The 24184-nt window shown below is 44.2% G+C and overlaps 1 protein-coding gene across 3 annotated transcripts in view; it reads left to right on the forward strand.

Moving 5' to 3' along the window:
- The window catches only part of CCDC9B (coiled-coil domain containing 9B), a 162888-nt gene that overhangs the window by 114642 nt on the left and 24062 nt on the right, over window positions 1-24184 (forward strand). For all 3 annotated transcript variants that reach the window (XM_037900487.2, XM_037900486.2, XM_027831533.3), the window contains exons 7-10: window positions 9609-9793; window positions 12349-12410; window positions 13020-13073; window positions 13708-13813. In XM_037900487.2, coding sequence (XP_037756415.1) covers window positions 9609-9793; window positions 12349-12410; window positions 13020-13073; window positions 13708-13813 — 407 coding nt within the window. The remainder of the gene's footprint in view (window positions 1-9608; window positions 9794-12348; window positions 12411-13019; window positions 13074-13707; window positions 13814-24184) is intronic.

The following is a 24184-nucleotide window of genomic DNA, read 5'->3' on the forward strand; positions in this document are numbered from 1 at the left end:
TAAATATATTACCCCAGTTTTTATTTTGTTAGTTAACATAGGAAATGCATGTACAAATCAACAAAAAGCCATATGCAACCAGTTTGTTGCAAATCCAGCTATAATGTTTTCACAGAAATTATACGATAGTTAAAAATGAAGACGTGTATAGGAACATTGGTTTGTTGTTAGATTAATTAAGAGGAGGAAAAATGGCTAAATTTATCAACATTTGTTTAACTGTGTTACAGATATAAAAGCATTTGTTATTGTTTTGCTCATTACAAAACAAATATAAAATGAACACAAGGCTTGAGCTCAGTGAGCTCCCAAATAATCTTGTTTATTAACTACATGCAAACATGCAAGGCCTAGCTTAATGCATACTGCTGTTCTGAGCGGTTTCTGATAGCTTTTAAAATATAGAAAACTGTGAAAACCATTAGAGTGCTCACAAATGACTTAAAGGAATACTGCCCTATTCCTATACACTACAATTAGCTGATCCAGTCTTAAGTGTTGCTATGGGACTTGTACTACAAGAGTAATGTGGCTTGGTACACTTTAGAAGAATTTGGAGAACTCTATCTGTGGCTAGAATATCCACACTTCCTTTCCTTTTTAATTCCAAAATTCCAGACTAGAAATGCCAGACCTCTGTCCAAGTTTGTGGAAACATATAAAATGTTGTATAACAGCAACTTCGTACCTATAATGGTAACACCTTTGTTTAAATAAACTCTATTGGTTATGCAAATAATGTTGCTGACTTCTGTTGAACTGATCAATATTTGAACGTTGTTTTAAATATTGTTATATTCAAGTTACATGGAAAAGTACTATAGAGAAGCCGATGAAGGATTTTTCTGTGGTAGGGACATTTCCTTTTTTGCTGCGAATGGTATTAGAGAAGACATGAGTCACTATTTTGAGATGGAGCCACAAAAATACATCTTGTTTTTTTTCAACTTATTTACTATCAGACGCAGAAATCTCTGGTGGAAATAGACGAGTGTCAAATTTTTGATTATTTCTGCGATTAGACTTAATCGCAAATGTAAATAATAAGATGCATGGTTCACCATTAAAGAAATGATGTGTACTCAGTTGACATAGTACTTGCTCGCTTTGATGCTAAAACTGTAAAATGAGTAAAGAAATTGCAATGTATTATAATAAAAATACTTTACTTGAGCAATTGGTGCTGCTGCTAGTGCTGATCACTGGTGACCCCTGCATTTAAGCATTCCTAAGGATCTGTATGCTAAGGCCCTGTTTTGCACAGATAGGAAGTTTCTTCATTAATTTCTGCATAAAATTGCTGCAGCCATCACCAAATTATGCCTCTCCTTAAGGGGTTTTTATGGTCTGTAATCCTGACACAACTAACTACTGCATCCAACATCCACCTGGAGGGGAAACTTTGATAAAGGTGCATGTGCCAAAGGGCCAGTAGCAGCGTTTCATAGATTCAGAGATTTTCAAGCCAGAGGGGCCATTAGGTCATCTAGTCTGATCTCCTGTATATCACCACGGAATTTCATCCAGCTACCCTGGTATTGAGCCAAGTAACAATTTGTGTTGGACTAAAATGATGTTTTCTGGAATGGCATCCACGCTTGATTTGGAAACATCAAAAGCTGGAAAATCCGTCACTTCCTGTGATCATTTGTTCCATTGGTTGATCACCCACACTGTTAAAATTTTGTGCCTAATTCTAATGTCAATTTGTCTGGCTTCAGCTTCCAGCCTGTGATAAATAAAGGGGGGTAGCTCCCTTTGATGGACACCCAGCCAGCCAGTTACTGTAAAATCCCTCTCGGTAGCTGTTCTTTACTTGCTTTACCTGTAAAGGGTTAAAAAGTCCCCAAGGTAAAGAAAAAAAAATGGGCACCTGAACGAAAGAGCCAATGGGAAGGTAGAACTTTTTAAAACTGGGAAAGAAACTTTCCCTTTATCTGTTGCTCCCTGGACTGAAGAGACAGGGCAGCAGGAATGCTGTGTAAAGTTTGAGCCAGACATGATCATAAATCATCAGATCATGCCTAGAACTACTTAGCTGAACTGCAAATGTGCAAGTAGATCAGAATGTTTAGCTAGACGCGATTAGAGTTATTTCTTATTGGCTTGTGGACCGCTCTGTGCTAAACCCAGATGCTTTTGTTTGCTTGCAACCTTTAAGCTGAACTCCCAAGAAAGCTATTTTGGGTGCTTGATTTTTGGAATTGCTCTTTTAAAATCTAGCAAAAGCCTAAGTTCCAGATATATTTCCTTTCTTTTTGTTTTTAATAAAATTTACCTTTCTTAAGAACAGGATTGGATTTTTGGTGTCCTAAGAGGTTTGTGCATGTTGTTTGATTAGCTGGTAGCCACAGCTTGTTTCCTTTCTCACCTCTTCCCTGGAGGGGAGGTGAAAGGACTTGAGGGTACCCCACAGGGAGGAATTCCCAAGTGCTCCTTCCTGGGTCCAAGGGTTTTTTTTTTTGTATTTGGGTGGTGGCAGCGTTTACCAAGCCAAGGTCAGAGAAAAGCTGTATCCTTGGGAGTTTAATACAAGCCTGGAGTGGCCAGTATTAATTTTTAAAATCCTTGCAGGCCCCACTTCTGCACTTGGAGCGACAGCCTTGACACAGCCATTCTCTGCTAGATTTATGAGCCTTTCAGTACCCAATATTTTGTCCACTGAAAACTACTATACGCTGTAATCAAGTCATGTCTCAACTTTTTTTTTTTTTTGGAAAAGCTAAGCAGATTGAGCTCTTTCACTCTCTCATGCAAGGCCTTTTCTGCAGCCCTCACATCATTTTTGTGGCTCTTTTCTTTGCCCTTTACAATTTTTCAACACCCTTTTAAGATATGGATGCCAGAACTGGATGCAATAGTCTAGTGTCGATCTCACCAAGGCTATAAACAGAGGTAAAAATCACATCCTGCTCCTACTCCTTACTTCCATTTATACATCCAAGGATCACATTCGCCCTTTTTGCCACAGTTTTGCGCTGAGAGCTCTTGTTCAGTTGCTTGTCTCCTTCATTAATGATTTGGATAATGGAATGGAGTGTATGCTTATAAAATTTGCAGATGACACCGAGCTGGAAGGGTTTGCAAACACTTTGGAGGCCAGGATTAGAATTCAAAATGACCTTGACAAAGTGGAGAATTGGTTTGAAATCAGCAAGATGAAATTCAGTAAAGAAAAGAGAAACATACTATGCTTGGGAAGGAAAAATCAGACCCACAAATGGGGAATAACTGGGTAGGCAGTAGTACTACAGAAAACAATCTCAGGGTTACAGTGGATCACAGACTGAATATGAGTCAATGTGATGCAGTTGCAAAAAAGACTAGAATCTTTCTGAGAGATATTAACAAGTAATGTCGTATGCAAGACATAATTGTTCTGCTCTGCTCGGCACTGGCGTGATCTCAACTGGAGTACTGTGTCCGGTTTTGGGCACCACATTTTAAGAAGATGTGGACAAATTGGAGAGAATTTAGAGGAAAGCAATAAAAATGATATAAGGTTGAGAAAGCCTGACCTAAGAGGAAAGGTTTTAAAAAACAGGCATGTTTAGTCTTGTGAAAAGAAGATTGGGGGGGACTTGATAAAGACTTCACCATCTTCATTATAATCTTTAAGATGCTTGATCTGTTGTTCTCCATGTCCACCAAACGTAGGAGTAGTAGTAATGGGCATAATCTGAAGCAAAGGAGGTTTCGGTTAGATATTAGGGAATAACTTCCTTAGTATAAGGTAGTTAAGCTCTTGAAGAGACTAACAAGAGAGGGTGTGGAATCCCCATCATTGGAGGTTTTTAAAACCAGGTAGACAAACACTTGTCTAGGTATACTTGGTGCTGCCTCAGCTCAGGGAGATGGAGAAGACGACTCTGGAGGTCCCTTCCAGGCCTACATTGCTGTGATGCTAAATCCTTTTCAGAGTCAGTGCTTCTCAGGACAGTCCCTCCTTCGGCCGGTATGGCCTGCATTCCTTGTTCCCAGATGTGTTAAAACATACTTTATTTGAATGCAGATCACTTTGAAGGACTGCTTTGTCCTCATCATTATTTACCACTCCTCCAATCCTTGTGCCAGCCACAGATTTGATCAGCAGTGATTTTATATTTATTTCCTGGTTGTTGGTGAAAATGTTGAATAACATTGGGCCTAGTATTGATTCTTTCAGACCCCACTAGAAACACATATGCTCAATGATAACTCCCCACTGGCAACTGCTTTTTGAGACCTCTCACTTACCCATTTCTTAATCCATTTAACATGTGCTTTGTTGATATTATACTGTTCTAACTTTTTAAACCAGAATGTCATGTGGTATTAAGTCAAATGCCTTACAAAACCCTAAGTATTTTATATCTATTCTGTAGAGGTTCTTATGCTGAGCTTATCCGTATCTGAGCACCTTCTGAGCATTAATGCACCTTCCAGTAGTGCATTAAGCAGTGTGACTACACAGCTGTTATATGGTGCTTGTTCTCTCATCCTCTACCCAGGGATAGAAGCATGTGTAGTGGAGTATCTTGTTTTGGCAGGGTTTTAGCTTTATCTTAACTATTTAAATATGCATATTGCTGTGTGTGTGTTAGAGAAGGCACGGTCAAAGAAGTGAGCCTTGCACTTGGAGCAGAAGGTGGTGAGGTTTGTGATTGTCCTTACTTCCTGGGGGAGTTTATTGCACAGTATGGGACCAGCCCCCCAGAAAGCTCTGTCTACTGCCCAGACAAACTTTACCTTTATTGTAGAGAGTGCCACTGTGCCTGAGGAGTGGAGTTGTCGACCACGTCTTTGTTCCGGAATTTAAGAAACCTTTACAAGAGCCTGGGCTCGGGCCATTCCATGCTTTGAAGATAAGGATGATACTTTGAACTTTATTTGAAATTCTGTGTGAAGCCAGTATAGAGAGCAGAGGACAGGTGTGACGTGTTCGTGGCAACCTATGTTGCTGAGGAGATGTGCTCTAGCAGTCTGTACTAGATGAAGTTTACTAAATGCTGATGGTTTCATGCCCAGGTGCAGCACAGTGCTTTCAGCCGACCGAGAGGTAACGAAGGTGTGAATAATTTAGGCCAGGTTATCGTCCATCAGGGTAGGAGAAAGTATCATAGCCAACCAGAGATAGCAGGAAGCATTACTCTTGGCTTCTGCTATGTGAGAGCTTAGCATCAGCAAGGAATACAATCCTGTTGTATTAATTTAGATGGAATATATGGGCCCAGAGAGTCAAAGTGTTAACGTGTCCCTCTCTCTATCCAACATTAAGCAGTTATAAACAAGGTTGAGGGTTGGTACACAGAGACCTCAGTCAGCTTAGTGCCATGAGAAACACACCATTAAAAAAAAGGAGTACTTGTGGCACCTTAGAGACTAACAAATTTATTTGAGCATAAGCTTTCGTGAGCTACAACTCACTTCATCGGATGCATTCTGTAGCTCACGAAAGCTAAATTGGTTAGTCTCTAAGGTGCCACAAGTCCTCCTTTTCTTTTTGCGAATACAGACTAACATGGCTGCTACTCTGAAACACACCATTAAAACCTTTTTTTCCTTTATTTAAAGAAAAAGAAGGAAAACCAGTTAAAGCATTTGACAGTCTCTTGGATGGGATTAACGATGGTGATAATTGTCGTTTTTGGGAAACAGGGAATAAGTTAGTTGAAATGGACTAGAGCTGTCGTTATTTCTGTAGCCTGACCTCATTTTCTAAAAGCTCAGACAAAACACACACAAAAGGGGAAAGAAAAGAACAGCAAAGATAAAGTATGCAGCTTCTGTCTCTGGTGTTGATTCTCACTTGCAACCTCACTGTTAGAGAAATACAGACTTGGCACACAGTCTTATTAGCCACTCCAAAACCTGGGAAACTTGTACCAGCACTGCGTTGTTTAGGGAATTGCTTTTATCTGACTCTCTGGTCATGAATTTACAGCAGTGTTGCAAAATAAGCAGCCTTGGCCAACTAAGCCAGGCTCTTATTAGACAGAAGGGAAAAGGAGAAGGATAGGAAAGAAAAGGTGGGGAAGGAAAAGGACACATGGGGGAGGGGGAATGTGTGTGACAAAATCTCACATCCTAGGTTAGATTAGCCAGAGCCAGTGGAGGTCTCAGCAAACCAGACATTCTTCAACAAATCGGTCTCTCTGCCTCCTTCATGAAGTCTGTGTTTCACTTATGGACACAAAAACATCTTTGTGCTGAGACAAATTTCAGGATCTATCAAATCTAAATATTACCTGTTCTGCTATACAGGTCAGAAGCTCGGACAATAGGGTTCTATTGTACCTGTTTTTATTTTTTCACAAAATGCAAAAACTAAAGATTCTCTTAAAAAATGCAAATTCTGTGTTTTTCCAGGGCAAACGGATTTCTAGGATCCCTGATTATCAATAATTGTAAAACAAGCAACAATGACTAATGTAGAGTGCCCCCCCCCCGACACACACACCTTTTACCCACTCTATTCCTCCTGAAGAGGTGATAACCTATCATGTGAAATGTCCCACCAGGTTTCAGTATTGCCAATTGTATATATTTTTCTCATCAATGAGAATTTCTTATTCCTCTTAGTTGTTAACCAGACTCCTAGCGTTGGTATATAAGCAACTGAAAAATGTCTTCTCCTCACATGTTTTGTCACATCAGTTCAATTTGTTTGTGATGTCTTGAGTTTTAGTTTTGTACAGCATTTGTCTCCCTAGCACCTCCTCTTGTGTTGGTAGCTCAATGCCCTCCTAGCTGCTCCAACTAGTCTCCTACACAGAAGGTTAGCCCCCAATCTGTGAGATGCCAGCCATCCCATATGTACAGCCCCCACTCCCACTGGAATGTGGCCCAATGTTCCACAAAACCTACACCTTCAGCCTCACGCCAGCTGTGCAGCCAACAGTTTACCTCCTGTATTTTCTGCCTTCTCTTGCTCATTGGATTGGAAGGATCTCTGATGAGATCACTTGGACTTTCCTTTTCTTCCACTCCCTTCCAAGGTGCCTGAGGTCTTCTCTAATTTGAACAGTTCCATGTGATGCTGTGTCATTGGCTCCAATGTGTATCATCATAAGTGGACAGACAACTTCATGATCTTGTCTAGTCCTTCAGTTACCTCTCATATTTTCATGCCAGGGATACAGCACACTGTCTTATTGTCCCTGTGTCCCTTGCTGAATTCTGTCCTTTCTTCTTAATATTGAGTTATCAATGATGATTGTTTGTATTCTTATGATGGTTGATGAACCTCACTTGGTTGCTGCTCATTTCATACCACAAGAACACCCATCAGGTATGTCCCTGGTAGCTTTTTCCATTCCTCTAGAGACAGGTTCTTCTGTAGCTGACTGCTGAGCTTTGATACTTCTAGAGAAGTTGAAATGACTCTTGGCTCTCTTTCTCTCTTGTTACAAATCACTTGTCCACTTTGGTTTCTGCTCTCTCCAGTTGCCTTATTGCTGAGCCATCCCCTTGTGGCATCTGACAGTGATTTCCCAATCTGATTGTCCAAGAAGTCTTCACTGTCTCAGATGCTGTACAATATTTCAAATTATGCTTCCAGACGACGTATTTTCTCCTCCACTACAGCCACCAGCTTGCATTTCAAACACCAGAAATCTCTTCCGTCTTCTTACGGAAAGTAAAACATAGCACATCCAAGGTGGATCACAGCAGTTGCTCTCTTCTAAGCCATATCTGCTCTCTGGTGTAGAGCCAAACCTAAAACAGGAATCCCACTCCTCTCTACGCTTCCACCAAAACTCATCCAGGATACCATACCCATTCGCCTGGCAACTTACATATACCAAACCTCACTTCTCAGCTCCTTCCCTCACAAACAGGGAGGGAATAACCACTCAAATTTCAAAAACTGGTTCTGTTCAAAGCCCCACAAATCACAGCAACAAGGCCCTCACTGAGACACAAACAGACCCATCTCACTAGGCCAGTTCAGTACCCCTAGCCCAGCCACACCACCCTCCCAAAGAACAACCAACCAACGGATGGAACAAATACAACATGCACCAAGTCCCTCTACCTGCAAGCCTAGGAGCCACAGCTTCATCCTCCGACTCCCCTGTTTACTGTGCCTGTTGCCTAGCTAACGGGTGTGTATGTGTTTGAGGTTAGGGGGAGGAGGGCTGGTGACATGGGCCACAATTTTTTGCAAAGAAGTTCCAAATAAGGGAGTTCCAATGTCTCAGCTACAGCAGAACAGTTCAATGGTTGTGCTGACCTGAGACTTAATTTATCACATACAGCCAGTCAAAACCCAGTTCAGTCACCATTTACAATATGGAAGTCGGGTGGTGGCATAACAGGTGACAGCATATTGCTCATAAACAAAGCTTTGGTCAATAAGTGGCATGACGCAGTCCTTCAGAGCAGTCTGATGTGCGCAGGGATGTGTCATTTGAGGAGACCGAGACTTATTTAATCACATACAGCCACTCAGATCCCAGCTCCTCATCTGATTATTTAGTTAATAAGTAATTAAGGAATTAGCCATTTAATTTTTATCACATTAACTTACTGTAAGATTCAATTTTTAGAAATTTCATTGATTTAAAAAAATATAATTTGAATAAATCCTTTGAATAAGGAACAGGGAACTCTGAGTAAAGAGCTGGTACCACAAATAAGGAACTGGGAAAAGGAACCAACTTCAGCCTCCTCCTTCAGTGGAGTCTATTAATCTGTCACTGTGTTACACACATCTCCCTCTGATACACTCAGCTTTGTTTTGCACTGTCTCTTTGTTGAGATTTTAAATACTTGGAACAGCAACAGCTCTCAGCTCTTACAACATGAGGGAGAGAGAGGGCACAAGTGGTGAAAGTAAACAATCCCCTGCTCAAAGGATATTGTTCTGACTTATGCATGTGATGCTCATTATACAGTGCACTCTGAACCAGGAGTCAGCATCAGCCAGTGCATCTTGAGCTACAGAGCACTCACCAATGGTTGCAAAGTGACTCTCTTCCCTACGCCCCAATGTTGGAGGGTGAAAGGGTTGGGGGAAGAGATTGTGCCTGTTACCTTGGATCAGTAAAGAGTTCCAGGGTCTTTTGGAATTCTTATTCCCTGGCCTTCTGAATTCACATAAGAATTTAGTTACTCAGAAATTGTTCTCTACAGAAAAACCATGGGAGAGCTCTGTTCCAAGCACTTCTAGGACTAGCTAAATACACTAGACAACACTGGGCTGCTTTGGGTGAGTGCCTTTTTCAGGAATAACAACATGGATGTGATTTTTTTAACCTATTAAGCGAAGTGTGAAGTTGCCGAGACATGGTGCATGAATGACTGCTGCCTAATTTATGCATCTAATTACTAGGACTGAATACAGAAATCAGGTAAATTGAAAATGGGAATCAGGTAACGTTGGCCATTTGCACACACAAGCATAGTAACATGTTTTCAAAAGGGTTACAACTCAAGGCATATATCTAGACAGGGAATATTTAGACAGAAAAGTCACATTTCAGAGCAGCTGTTACCAGTTTCTAAAAGCAAGCTGTTTACAAGGTTTCTAATAGAATTCCCACCAGCCTAGTCCGGAAACCTTATTGGACATAGTTTCTGGTTGATGGCGTTGTATTAATGAGTTGCTCATTTGCTTCCACTAGGAGGGAGGGAAACCTCTCCAGAAGAGTCCAGGAGACATGGGTTTCACCATGACTGGACGGGAACGCTCAGAATACGTGCGATGGAAAAAAGAACGAGATCAGATCGACCTTGAGAGGCTAGCGCGCCACAAGAACGCAAAGGGCGAATGGCGACGGGCTTGGGATGTAGAAAAGTCAGAGCACATGTAGGTCATCTACACCCCTGTGGTGCCTAGCATGCTACAGGCCCTATTACGGTGAATGATAAGTTCTATATTCTGATGGGACATTGTGAGCTGGTAAACTGTGAAACACTAAATCCCAGGGGCTGATCAGCATGGGTTCTACAGGGACTCTGAGAGCTGAAGAGGGAGTTGAATCACATCCCATTCTCACTACCTCTATAGAGGGGTTGACCCCCAGCTAATTCCACTGGTCCTCCACAACTTCAGGCATATGGGACTGATGGAGGCAGGAAGAAGCTGGGGCTGTTCCAGAAGGGATAGTTGGGCAAATCCGCTTTGATATTTCAAACCTTGTCATCCAGTCGTCATGATTTCTCCTTTTCATTTCCATAAAAAGCCAGCCCAGCTACATCACCCGTACCTTATAAAGTAACCTCCTTCAGACATTCTAGCGTGCTCTCTGTTAAGGGGAGGGCCATCCTGTGTCAGTTCAATGACTAGCACGGTGTACAGTACTGTGGGATGACTCTCATCATGGTATTGCAGAGTAATGAGGTAGCTTCCCTTCATTTACATTCTGCCTCTTTAGCAACCCAGCTGAAATGCACTGGCCAGGTGGCTTTTGGGAGTGGAACACACTGCACACACTGACCCAAGGGCTTTGGAATAGGGCTCGTTACATGCACTGGATTGAAGGTTCGTATCATTATATGTTCTAGACAGAGGGGTTTGCTGGTACCAGACTCATATCGTGTACTGTACAGAGCGCTTTTACGAGACAGGTATGCGGGATGGTCCTTTGGTTACATGCTAGAACTGTCAGCTGGAAGATCTCAGTTCTGTGCCCAGCTCTACCACAAACTTCCCATGTGATCTTGAGAAAGTCACTTAAAGCCTGCTTTTTTAGAGAGGCATTGGGAGTTGTGGGTTTATAGCACCTCTGAAATTATGGCTCTTAACCTTTCTGTACCTCAGTTTACCCATTTGTAAAACAGGGATAATACTCACCTAGCTCACAGCTGGTTGGTGAGGCTCCATTTATTAACATTGGTAAAGTACTTAGAGATTCTCAAACAGAAGGTGCTATGAAAGTGCATAAAGTTAATACTTATTACTTTATTTATTATATGTAGTAGGTGGAGAGCTTCTGGGGGTGGAACTGTGTGCACAGGGCAGAAAGCTTTTGGCAAGAAAGCTCCCACAGAGAAGTTTTGATAAATTTTTACCATTCACTATTTCAGCAGTTGCCCTATATACGCTGTAGAAAACCATATGATAAATTAATTTATCATGCACCTGTGACAATTTCACCTGTACTCTGCTCACTGATCCATCTCCCTGGGACTTGCTGTAATGTTCCAAATCACCAAACAGCTTCCAGTAGGCTCCCACTTTTTTAAAATAAAAGTCTCCCTGCCAGGATTAAAGAGATGGGTAGTACATGTGTTACATTTTAACCCCTGGATGAGTTGGAGGGCTCTTTTTACCTCTAAGATTTAAGTCGTTATATTATTTCAGTTGTCTTGTGACACTGTCATGTTATTGGAGTCATGGTGCAATACTTGCCTAGGTAAGATGGAGGTCTTTAAAATGAAACAATTAAAAACAAACCCCTCAATCTGCCATAGATTTGTTTCCTCTGTCTCCCCCCAGATGTGGAACTTCCACCCCAAAAATTACCCTGGCTTGGGCCCAATTAATATTCAGACAGGTCAATAATAGTTTTTTTATACATAAAGATATCACAGCTTTAATGTCCAGTATCTCGCAGCTATATGGGCATAGAATTGGGTACTTTATACCAATGGAAAGGGGAAATTCCCAACTTCCTAACTGGAGGCACCACCAAGAGGAGTCCACGATATTGTGACCTTTTAAGTTTATTGTCAGAGACAGACTATTGAACTAGATGGGCCACTTCTCTAGTATGACAAATCCTGTGTTCCTAGAGAAAAACAATTTTAGGTCATTTTTAGTAGTTTGCGTGGCTCCCCCCTGCACCTTGCATAATTGGACTCATGGTAACAAGGGCACCTGGCTTTACAGGTGGATACAAAAAATAATCCTGATTAAAAAATTCAAAAGATTCCTAAAATAGTTTCCCTGTGGCATATACAGAATACAAGATGGTCTGTTCTGGTATAAAAGCTTTAGAAAGTCTCCTTTGGCGTAAGTAACGTGCGCAGTAAAATGTGCCTTTAGAAGGTCTCCTTTGTGGTGAAAGTATATGTGACTGGTGGATATGGCTTCCCTAGGAGCTACTCTACACTTGCAGCTGAGCTGCTGAAGCATTTCAGTACTTCAGTGTAGCCACTCACTACAGTGATGGGCAGGGTTCTCAGAGGCTCATAGACTTTAAGGTCTGTCAGCATAGTTAATCTACCTTCGCAAGAGAGGGAAGCTAGGTCAACAGAAGAATTAGGGGGAGAGGTCATCTTAATTATGCCACTCAGGTGTGGATTTTTCATACCTCTGAGCAACACAGCTGGGTTGACTTCACTTTTGAGCGTAGACCTGCCTGCTGCTTATTGAAGTGAGTGGGTTTGTATCTGACAATGCCCTGTTTTTTCTTGCAGGTTTGAGGAGGACTTTAATAAGGATGGGGAGCCAGTCTTGGATAATCTCAGCAGTAAGAAAGGTGAGGAAGGGACACACCGGTCCTATTTTGACATTTGTTAGCCATGAACATGTGGCTCACTGGTCCATGTCAGGTGTGAAAGATCCAGTCGTGGGATACTTTGCTTTCCATCAGGCCTGCACAGAAATGGCTCTAAAATCAGCATATAGATCTCAGCACTCTCTGTTTTGCAGAGTGCTCAGTGGATCTGAATTGTGTGTGTAGTGTCACTACTCTCCATTCCCAGAGTGCAGCCGTGACTAATTCAATAACTTGGGCCCAGATCCTCAATGGGAGTTGAGCACCGAAATGCCTTTGAGGATCTAAGCCTTGAACTCTCTGCTCTTTATGATGTTATAGTATTTAGAGAAGCTTAGAACTGGCTCCTTTCCCAAGCGCTGGTTTCACAAGGAGTCAGATTGCAAAACTCTCCTGCAGCTCATCATCTGTGCTCCCAGGGGCACATGCCAGGTTCTTAATTAGGATAAATCCACCACAGTTCCCATTCTCAGGAGATGTACCGAGGTAGTGAGGCTTTGCTGCTAGAACACATCACATGAACAACATGTTCTCCATTGTGCTTTCACTATATAACCCTACTGCTTTTTTGTGCATTCTGTGCCCATTCAGGGGGAAGAAACGCCAGGAAATTCCAGCACAGGTCCTTTCCTTTTGAAGGGAGAGGTGAGTAGTGCCTGTGAATGGCCTTAAATTGAACTACTGGGCATTCGCTCTCATTACACCATGCTGCGGTCTGGGGTCTCACATACACTGACCAGTGAGGGAGTTCTATGCAGGTGGGAGTTGGGGCTGGAGTACCGTCTCAATAGTGGACACGTTGGATATAGGGAGACCTGGGAATATAAGGTCCATGCATGCTTCAGGTTGCATTTTCCTAGTGGCTGCCTCCTTTAGCCATGTTCCCTACCCCTCTCAAGAATGGGACTGACACCTGCAGAAGGATCCTGGGGGGCAGCGTGGTAGCTAAATGACACTGAACTGAAACAGAGATAATGGGGGGTTGTGGTCAGGGGGAGTTTTGGCTTTGCAGCTTTATATTTTCCTCCCCTCCCACACAGCCCCCTTCTGTAGGAAATACATTCACAAACTCTAGCGATAAAATGAGTCTGGCCCCCACCTGCATGAGTACAAAGCATAAAACCACCAGACAGACCTTATTGCTATGACTTTCTGACGTCTCTTAGCTCAATGCCATGTGGCAGAGCTGTAGGAGAGGCGCTATGACAGCACCAGTTTCCAGCACTAGCCAACTGCTGGATATACTAGCTCCAAGCTCCTTGTACATCCTGTCTTTCAGGTGGAGGACAAAGCACTACGAACACAAGTGAGCCTGCTTCCAAAACAGTACCAGCTGTGAGCAGTAAAGCCAGAGGAAAGGATAGACTGACTGGCAGAGCCAGAAGGTAGGAGGACAGTAAGCAGGACATTATGGAAACCATTTTGTAACCACGGCTAGAGGTCTTGCTGTGCAGTTCCTTGCTTCATTTGGAATGACTGAGCTGCTATGATCCATGGGGAGTGCTTCAGGCCAGGGATTACATCATTAGAATTGTATCCCCATTTTTATGACAGAGCCTGGTGGGACATCCAGTCAGAGACAATCCTATGGAAGGATTGTGAACCCCTCACATGCCAACTGCACAATCTTCATTGATGGGGCACAAATAACTGATGGATCAGACAAACGAGTCCTGACAGACTGGGCGATACTTGCCCACTCCCAACCCCCAGCCTGCTGAGCATGTCTTCTTCTGTTTTCAGGCTTTGCTGGCCCAGGGAGCAGGCCTCCTGAGATTGTTCACAAGGGTAGCTAGTAATTAGAATCACTGACTCCTTCAAGAGACCTTCCCTCTAGCACTCAGCAACTTTTATGAACGTGTGTATATATATATACATATCGTACGTAAAAATATTGAGAGGGCCTCTCCCCTCAGCTCAGCCCCACCCCCTGTATGTGACTGGAGTGGTGTAAAGCAGTGGTTCTCAAAGCTGGTCCGCCGCTTGTTCAAGAAAAGCCCCTGGAGGGCCGGACTGGTTTGTTTACCTGCCGCGTCCTCAGGTTTGGCCGATCGCGGCTTCCAGTGGCTGCGGTTCGCCGCTCTAGGCCAATGGGGGCTGCGGGAAGCAGTGCAGGCCAAGGGACATGCTGGCCGCCCTTCCCGCAGCCCCCATTGGCCTGGAGTGGCAAACCGCAGCCAGTGGGAGCCGCGATCGGCCGAACCTGTGGATGCGGAAGGTAAAGAAACCGGTCCGGCCTGCCAGGGGCTTTCCTTGAACAAGCGGCGGACCGGCTTTGAGAACCACTGGTGTAAAGGAACCATACAAGCCCTGATTGAGCCAGGGCAGAATTCTCCAGCACAGGCACAGTAGGCTTGTCTACAAGGAGACTTAGTGCACAGCCAGCAGGGTGTAAATCTACAGTGCACTAGCATGCCTCATACTATGTTGCCCTGGGGCCCTGCTACAGTGCACTACAGGTTCCATAGTGTGCTTTGACAGACTGCTGTTTGAAACAACCTGTCAGTAAAACCAGCCAGGGTGTTCTAAGGTCAGGGAGCCCAGCTGTGTGAAAGGCATGTTGGGAAGAGGCAGGGCCATACTACGTAGCACTGTAAAGATTTCAGGTAGTGCTGCTACCCATAAACACCTCACAGGGCACTTCCCAACGCCCCAGAAATCCTCAGAATCAAAAAGGGCATGAAGGTGCTTACAGCTATCTTAGCCCCTACTTCCACTGGGTTGCAAGTTTTGTCCTGAGCTTCTTAGAGGTACAGCACAAAATGATACCCATTAAGAAGGCATTGCTAGTAACCGCAGAGCTAAGATCGCATTGAGATAAACAGAACTAAAATCCCTGGGCCTTATTTTCCTATGACAATAGTTTTACTCTGGTCTAATTCCACTGACTTCAGTGAAACATCTGTTGATTAGACTGGTGTAAGGGAGAGGAGAATCCAGCTAGCCACTTCTGTTTTATACTTTAATGATTCAGTTTAGCTTCCAAATTTGGCACACTTCAGGGCAAACTCCAGCCTTCCCGTGCTACGCTACCTAACGGCTTAATAACAATTCTAATCTTCAAACTACAATCATACTGTGTACCAGCCAACAAGAGAAGTCTAAGTGGATTATATACCCAAAATTTAACACATCAAGACCACAAACAAAATTCTACTATATGTTTACAGTGTGTTTTTAAAATAATCAGGTCAGTTATGAAACAAACACAGCTACACTGATGTATAAACAGATATGTTTCCTATGTACAGCTATAATATGTTACAGAACACTGGTAAGCTGGTACTTTGCTGTGTAGTATTAATTTCTTGATATGTGCACTGAAGATGATAGCACTCTTGAATTGAAATTGAATTCGTTAGACAGGGTGATCATGTGAAGTATGGTGACATGTCATGATGGTAGTGGGACTGGCACTGTCTTGTATATGGCTGTTTTAACTTACAATTTCCTTGCTTTTTAGTCTCTGCATTGTGAGGAAAGACATTTGAGCAACCTTAACTCTAAGTTAATTACGTTTTGCGTTGGAATACATTTAGAACAGAGAGATGGGACCTATTATGTCTCCTCAAATCCAATCTTAAGTTAATTACAAAACATTAATTGGGTAAGAATATCATCAACAGCAAAAAATAATCAAGTTATCACAGTCTTTGTTTATAAGCTACATTAAGTCCCACTTCATTCTGAGGTTCCACCTCCGGTCAGCCACAGTAGCAGCTGTTTCCAAAAGAAAAGATGCCACGTAATTCTGCCACACAGACAGTTCTTGACCTCAAAAGGTAAAGTAACTACAAAAGGTCACCCCAGTTGCTAATACTCTAGCCCCCACAGGCGCAAACCAGATTCCCAGATCTGAACAACTCCAAACTTGAAGTTTGTGATTTAGGACCATCTGTAATATACACACAGCAATTACTTCAACCAGTGAACTGCAGCCACCTCTGGGGTGGACTACCCAACACTGTATAACAGGAAGCAAAGGCGAATACTGTATCCATCTGAAACTACTGGGGAAATTTAGAGAGGTCAAATGTAGTTACCCAACTGACAAGGGCACTGGGGCTAGCGCCCCTGCTGTTGTGAGAATGAAAGTACTATGGACTTATAAACACAGGTGATCAGGACCTTAGTTTTCCATCTCTTCTGAAAGACAGCACTTTCACAGCACAGTGTCCCCAACACCCTACTGGGGTTAGGGTGACCACCCATCCTGATGGGTGGGACAGTCTAGAAATGCAGAGTTCAAAGTCCCGGTCCCGGATTGTATGACTCCAGGACAGCATGTGTCCTGGATTCCCTGGGGTGCGCTCCGCACCTGCCTGAGGCTCAGGGACGGCACCAGCCTCTTCCCAGTGTTTGTGGGGGGGTGAGGTGGGCATTTTCCCCCCTCACCATGAAGCCCCACCCCTGCTCCTCCTTCCCCCCCCCCAACCATGTCCCCTGGCCAGGTCGGAAGCCGGAGCTGGGTCATGGTAAGAGGTGCCCAGGGAGCCTAGGCTGCTGTGGGGAGCCCTGGACTCTCCACCTGTCCTGGGCAGCATGCCCTGGGGGGGCTTTCAGGCCCCCTGACTCCCTGCCCAGGGCAGGTGGAGGGGCTGGTGCTCCTCACAGCAGCCTGGGCTCCCTGGGTGGCTTTTACCACGGCCCAGCTCTGGCTCCGGCTTCCAGTCTGGCCAAGGGGTGGGGGCCTCAGGGGACGAGGAGAGGAGTGGCAGGGGCAGGGCCATGGAGGGGATAGGGCTCCTGTATGTGTCCTGCTTTTGCATTTTGAAAAGGTGGTCACCCTAACTGGGTTGTTGGTTCAGCCCTTAATCAGAGAAAAGACTACCACCTCCAGAATCACCATCACTGGTTCCTCCAGCAGTTGAGTTAGTATCTCTGCGCACCAAGCTGAGGAACTCAGAGTCCAAGACTTGTTTTATAATGGACCGTGATCTATTCCTTGAAAATAAACACACTAACAGTGCCCACCTCTGGAGAGTTTGCTGGACAACTTGTTCCAAGAACAAGCTGTGTCTTGCTAAGGGAGATGCACATAAATCCCCCAAGAGCAGCTACTCTAGGAAACCGAACAGAACAAACAAATTGTGTTTTCCATAGCCAGGCTGCCCTGGGAATGCGAGCTGAATCATTATAAAGATGATTTTCTTTCTTCTGTCTTCTTGTATTCGTCCTTCCCTTTGGAGTCTGCTAGTTTTCATGACTTTTGGGGAGGACGGGGTTGGAGGTGGGTAGGTTAAGGTTGCCGAGCCTGCAGTAGCTGTGAATTCTCCTTCAGCCTGGGCCACCCACCCTATTCCCTCGAATGATGTCCACTAAGAGGTGCTGGGAGGGGAGTGGGCTTGGGGTTCTTGCTTAGGAATCACATCTGCTTGGGATAAGTGCCTCAGAGAGTCACATAAAAGACCCCTGATAACTGCTCTGGAGCTCAGATTCTGGATGCTTGGCCGGGAGGGCTCAATTTCAGGTGCACTTTGGCTTTTGAAACTGTCTAATTCCTCATGAATAAAATGCTGTGTGGTGACTGACAGCTGTATTGCTGCTGCTCCTACGGGCCTGGAGATACAGAGGGGCAGAATGGCTTCCTACACAGCTTCATACACAGGGAAGGGTGGGTTATTTTGGTCAACGCTCGCTCTCACATCTTTGGCTATGCACCTCTTTTCCCCTGGAGAGAAGGCAAGGACATGCCTCTGGGCCATTCTGGGAAAGGCAAATGCAGCCAAGATGATGGGAACCATGAAGTAAATTCATCAGCAAGTGGTCTATCTGCCAAGAGTTGACTGCTCTGATTCTGGTCCATGCCCTCTCTGTGCTCTCTCCCTACTCCTAATCAGTAGGATGTAAGGAGCTGGTTTAGGAAGAATGACGATGTTAGAAAAACCTAACCACATTAGGCCTCATCCCCTCCAGATGTTTCATCTTTAATAAAGCCTAATTCTGGTTGGTTCCTAGGCAGTGAGCTAAGTAGTTGATGTATTCTTGGCTTATAGATATTTTAGCTATAAAATTAGGCTCTGTATAATTAGTTTTGTGTGTAATTATCATTAAAATGCTATGCACTAAAAAGCAGTCCAAGTTCTTGAGCTGCTTATTGGAATTAACAAGGAGAGTTGTTTGTTTCCCTTCAAGATAGGGCAGACTGACAACAGCATGTTACACAATGCTCCGTGCTGACTGGAACATAGCAATTGCCATACTTCAGTAGGCACAGGTGGGATAATCTGCCCCCCACCCCGCTGTAGATCTCCTCTTGACCTCTGATAGTTGGAGGATACTGGCTTTAGCCCTAAAGCATGAGGTTTGAAATTCAAGCTGCTGGTTAGTAACCATAAAGCTTTAACTGGTTCCTGGACCATTTAGTTTAGAGAGAGTGTCTTTTGCTTGCCATACAATCAGGACTGTGCTCAGCCACAGCATTCCTTCTATCTGTCACAAGGCTAAAGTTCACAGAAGCAAGGGTGTTCCCAGTGTCAGGTCCTTATCTCTGGAATCTTATCCTGGTGCATATACAGCTGAGCCTGAAACTGGCCAGTTCTAGAGTGAGCTGCCGAACATCTTTGTTCTGGCTTGCCACCAACAGCAGGCCTAGGAATCTCCTCATACCAGAGCTGGTTTTTTGCCTCTTCTGATGCTCCCAAGGAAGGTGGGTCAGTTTTTGCAGAGAACATGCTCTGTGCTTTGGGGACATGATGAGTGGTACCATTCTTAACTATGTAAAGTTGTACCAGGTGACAAGGACCTTATAAAGACTGGTAGCACAAGTTAAGGTTATCTTTTTACAAGAGCCCCACTTATGAACAACGGTCCAAACAAGCTTGGACATCTCCTATGATGGTCTGGCTGTGCTTTTAAGAAGTCGACCACCACTGTTTTGGTCTTAAGGAAATAATTATTCCTGCAATGATGGGTTGGATCACAGAAACCCCCTTGGGGCTGCCAACTGATGTGCTAAGACTACTTCTGCCCCTGCTTTCCCTGCCAGCTTGGGACTCCAGAGCCCTGCCTGGTTGTGCCAGACATGCTTGCCGGCCACAAACACAGACCCAGGTCTGAACCACGTCCCACAAACTGCAAGCTTAATTGAAAGCAGCTTAAGAGGGCATCTGAGTGTTAGAGAAAGGAACACAACTCCCAATGGGATCCAAACCCCAAATAAATCCTTTTTACCCTGTTTAAAGCTTATTCAGGGTAAACTCATAAATTGTTCGCCCTCTATAGCACTGATAGAGAGATATGCACAGCTGTTCCCCTTCCCCCCGGTATTAATACATACTCTGTGTTAATTAATAAGTAAAAAGTGATTTTATTAAATACAAAAAGTAGGATTTAAGTGGTTCCAAGTAATGACAGACAGAACAAAGTAAATTACCAAACAAAATTAAATAAAACATGCAAGTCTATGCCTAATACAGTAAGAAAGTGATTACAGATGAAACCTCACCCTCAGAGATGTTCCATTAAGCTTCTTTTACAGACTAGGCTCCTTCTAGTCTGGGTCCAGCAATCACTCACACCCTCGTGGTTACTGTCCTTTGTTCCAGTTTTTTTCAGGTATCCTTTGGGGGTGGAGAGGCTATCTCTTGAGCCAGCTGAAGACAAAATGGAGGGGTCTCCCAGGGGTTTAAATAGACTCTCTCTTGTGGGTGGACACCCCTCCCTCCCCCTGGGTAGAATTCCAGCTACAAGATGGAGTTTTGGAGTCACATGGGCAAGTCACATGTCCATGCACGACTCAGAATTTACAGGTAGCAGCCATGGTTCACATGCTACCTTGAACGTTCTCAAGTAGACTTCATATGTGGATTGGAGCCTTCCAAGATCCATTTTTTGTTAAGTGTTTCTTGATTGGGCACTTAACTTGCAAATTCCCTTCTAAAGAAGCTGCCCAAATGCCTTACTAAGGCTACTTAAAATCAAACCAGTACACAGCCAATATTCATAACTTCGAATACAAAAATGATACATGCATACAAATAGGATGAATAGATTCAGCAGATCAGAACCTTTACAGAGATATGTTACATGGCATCTGTAGCCTAAAACATATTCCAGTTATGTCATATATATATTCATAAGCATATTCCCATAAAGCCTTATGGGATGCAACCTGCTATACCCAACGCCGTCACTGGTGGGTGTGTAACGCCTGCACCCTGCTGGGCCTTGCTTTCGCGGCAGCCCAGGCCCTCTGAGCATTGAAATGGCAGTTTGTCGTTCCTGAGCTTTGGGCTGCAACCAGCTTGCACATTCACACAGACTCAGCTCAATCAGTGGCAGAGTCAAAACAAGCCTGTTCTGTGGGAAGGTTTTAAAGCAAAAAGATCTTCCCTGTGGAGACAGTATTCCCCATAAGCCCTTCTTCGTTTCTCTGACCCACCCTCCTTTTTGGGCCTCCAACCCTCAGCTAATCAGCTTATGCAGCACAGGTTTGAGAACCCTCTGATGAAGGGTTCAAAGCAGATGCTTCAACAAGGTATATTTGGCCTGTCATTATTATTCCTTTTTTGTGTTACCAGAGAAGCTAGGACCCCTAGTCATGGGGCAGGACACCATTGTGGTAGGTGCCATCCAGACATAGAACGTAGTGACAGTCCCTGTCCCAAAAAGCTTCATAGCCTCTAACAGCTCGTTCCTGTTCTCACAACAAGTCTGAGGAGAAGTACGTTTCTCAGTGCATTTTTCTGACTCAGGCATTCTAGTGCATCTCAGAGAGGAACTTAGGGCTCCTGTAGGTATATCAGGATCTCATTCCAGGCCATTTAAGGCATTTGGATCCTACATGATATTATCCCCACAAATACATCACTATGTTTGTTTTTCCTTTTTTTCCCCCCATCCTTATTGTCCCATTGCAGCTCTTCTCCCTCCCCGCCATCTCTTCATTTTCACTTAATGCTCCAATAAATCTGGACTCCTCATCTTGCTTATCAGCTACAAGGGAGAGAAAATGAGGTTTGTTTTAAGCTAAAAAACGGGACCACTGCAACACCTAGCAGGAGCGTGTAGTGTAGATACCAATTCCCTATGCTCCGGCTGGCAGGGCCGGATTAACCATTAGGCTAATAAGGCTATAGCCTTAGGCCTTCCTATTTTTTAGGCCCTACTAGTCAGGCAGGGGGCGCGGGCGGGGCGGTGGCGGGGAGCGAGCTTGCTCACACTGTCCTGCTGGGGCGCTCCTGCCAGCAGGAAAGGCAAAGCAGCCCCCTGTGGGTTGGAAGGAGCTCAGCTGGCAGCCTGCTGCTTCCACTCCCTCCCATCTGCATCTCCCCACGCTGCAGGAACACACTGGCAGGTATCCTGTTAACACTGGTGACCGGACACTAAAAATCCAGTTACCAGGGGAACCCATGCCAGCTGTGGGTGTAGTTTGAGCAGGCATTGTCTCTCCCCGCCCCAGCGCCCTGCATCCCCTATTTCTCCAGAGCTTTGCTTAGCTGTCAGGGAGGGAAGAGGCTCCCTCTGTCCCTCTCCTTCGCTGAGGCTGACAGGCAGCTTCAGGACACTACCTCCTGGGCCCTAGTGCCCATCCTTTTCATCTTCTATGTGTGCTGGGTCTCATTTCTGGACAACTGGTGAGTGCCTGTGGGAGGGTAGGGCAAGGGGACATGGGGGGAAGAGGCAGTACCAGAGTGGTAGGGTGGGAAACTTGCACAGAACCTGCAGACACTCTATCCATTGCCCCTCCCATGTATAAAGAACAAATTCCCACACATTTGTAGGAAAAACAAAAAACAAAACAAAACATCCTATTCTGGATGCCAGTACTTTAACTTTTACAGTACCTTCCATCGAGGGGCTTCAGATTTATGATGCACAGTGTTCAATACTGTATTGAACTGTACTAAAAATAAAAAAAATCCCATTTTTTTCTTTGATGTATTTTTCTGTACTGGAATGCAGAGGCAACCAAGTTCTTACCTTTTGCTCAGCCTAGTTCCACAGGCCAACACAGATTTGTACTTTTAAGGGGTTGCAAAAGCACTGGAGGAAGCTCAACACACAATGTTGTAGGTTTCTCCCTCCCCGCTCCCTCAAGGATTTTAAATTCACTTCTTAGCAGGCTATGATAGAAAGACTTACTGAATAGGGGAAAGGCAAGTTCCATCCATTTGCTGGTTCTCTGGCAGTTCAATCTGTCATAAAAGTACCTCACATTTGATTTCTTTTGCGTTTCATTCAAAAAACTTAAAGCTTAATAAACCTGAAGTTAGTCCTCATTTTTCTGCCCCAACTCAAACTAACTTCCTTCCCAAGTGGAAAACGTTGGGTAAGCATAGAATACAATGCGAGAAGGGAATGAGAACACAGGCCAATTCCTGCTGACAGTTACACCTGGGTAGCCTTATTGAAAAAAGAACAGGAGTACTTGTGGCACCTTAAAGACTAACAAATTTATTAGAGCGTAAGTCTCTAAGGTGCCACAAGTCCTCCTGTTCTTTTTGCGGATACAGACTAACACGGCTGCTCCTCTGAAACCTAGCCTTATTGACTTCAAGGAGAACAGATTTTTGCATAAGAGTAGATTTTGGTCCCTTCTGTTTTTTCACACCTGGTATAAGCAGAATCTCATTCACTTTCCTCCCCTAAACTCTGAGCACTTTAAGGGAAAAAAAAATAAGCAAGGTCTGCTTGATTTACACATGCAAATGAAACAGGAAGCTCTCCTTTCGTTCTGCATTAGGCTTTAAACAAACACCAGACCCGATGTAACAAGGGTGTCACTACAGCAGCCTTGGTTGGCCTGTTCTTTTGAAAGATTCTTAATGATTCTTTTAAGATGCTGATTTTCATGAAGTCTTTTGGGGGGGGCGGGGGGGAGAACACAACAGGGAATAGCTCTGTTTTGTCAACTCCTAGTCATTCAAAAGCTGAAAGGCTTTAGATAAAGTTTATTTAATGTTTGGACAGTGATTTTGAAGAGCTAACATAGTACAGAAGTGCTAAATAAGATGACTGGACAATGGTCTAAAGGTCTGCGTCACTTCTAGCTGTTACCTTTTTCTTACAGAAAGCGTAAAGCAAACAAATGCAAACCGTAGGGGGCTGGTGCACACAGAACTCATGCTTAAAAAACATCATGTCAGAGCTGCTGATTACAGATTCTAGAAAAGATAATAGTCCTGCCATGAGTGCAGGGGACTGGACTAGATGACCTCTCAGGGTCCCTTCCAGTCCAATGATTCTATTTTATTATTCTAATTGTGGAAGAGCTTGGTGACAGACTGGCCTGATGTGGTGAATCACTGGAGATTAAGTACACAAACTGAGTATCATCTCACAAATAATATTTGGGTTCAATGTGAAAACACTCACTCATTATCCTCAGCCAGTGCAACACTGGGAGGCAGCTTTCAGAGCAAGACAGCCTAAATACGATGCCACCCAATGTAATTTTCCCACTACTACTTCCTCTACTTCAGTGGATTTTACACCTGAGTGGTTTTCTTTTCCATAATAAAAGCTGGCTGTCTCCTAGACTGCAGCCAGAGTGAGATAGGGTATGTGGTGTAGAGTCCATAGCTTGGGGAAAACACACGCAGGGCTTGGCTTTGCACTGTGCCATGTGGAGAGCTGAGGGTAGAAGCACAAGGTTGGAAGAGGTGAGCAGGATGGAGAATGTTGCAGTGTTCATCCTCATACAGATGATCACTCCACTACCTAGGAGAAAGGAGGCCTAAGAGAAGGACAGCATAGCATCCCTCGGGCTACCTCTGACTCAGAAGTATCTGTTTGAAGAATTGAGTGTCCTG

The sequence above is a fragment of the Chelonia mydas genome, chromosome 6 (assembly GCF_015237465.2).
Source record: "Chelonia mydas isolate rCheMyd1 chromosome 6, rCheMyd1.pri.v2, whole genome shotgun sequence".
Classification (NCBI taxonomy): domain Eukaryota; kingdom Metazoa; phylum Chordata; order Testudines; family Cheloniidae; genus Chelonia; species Chelonia mydas.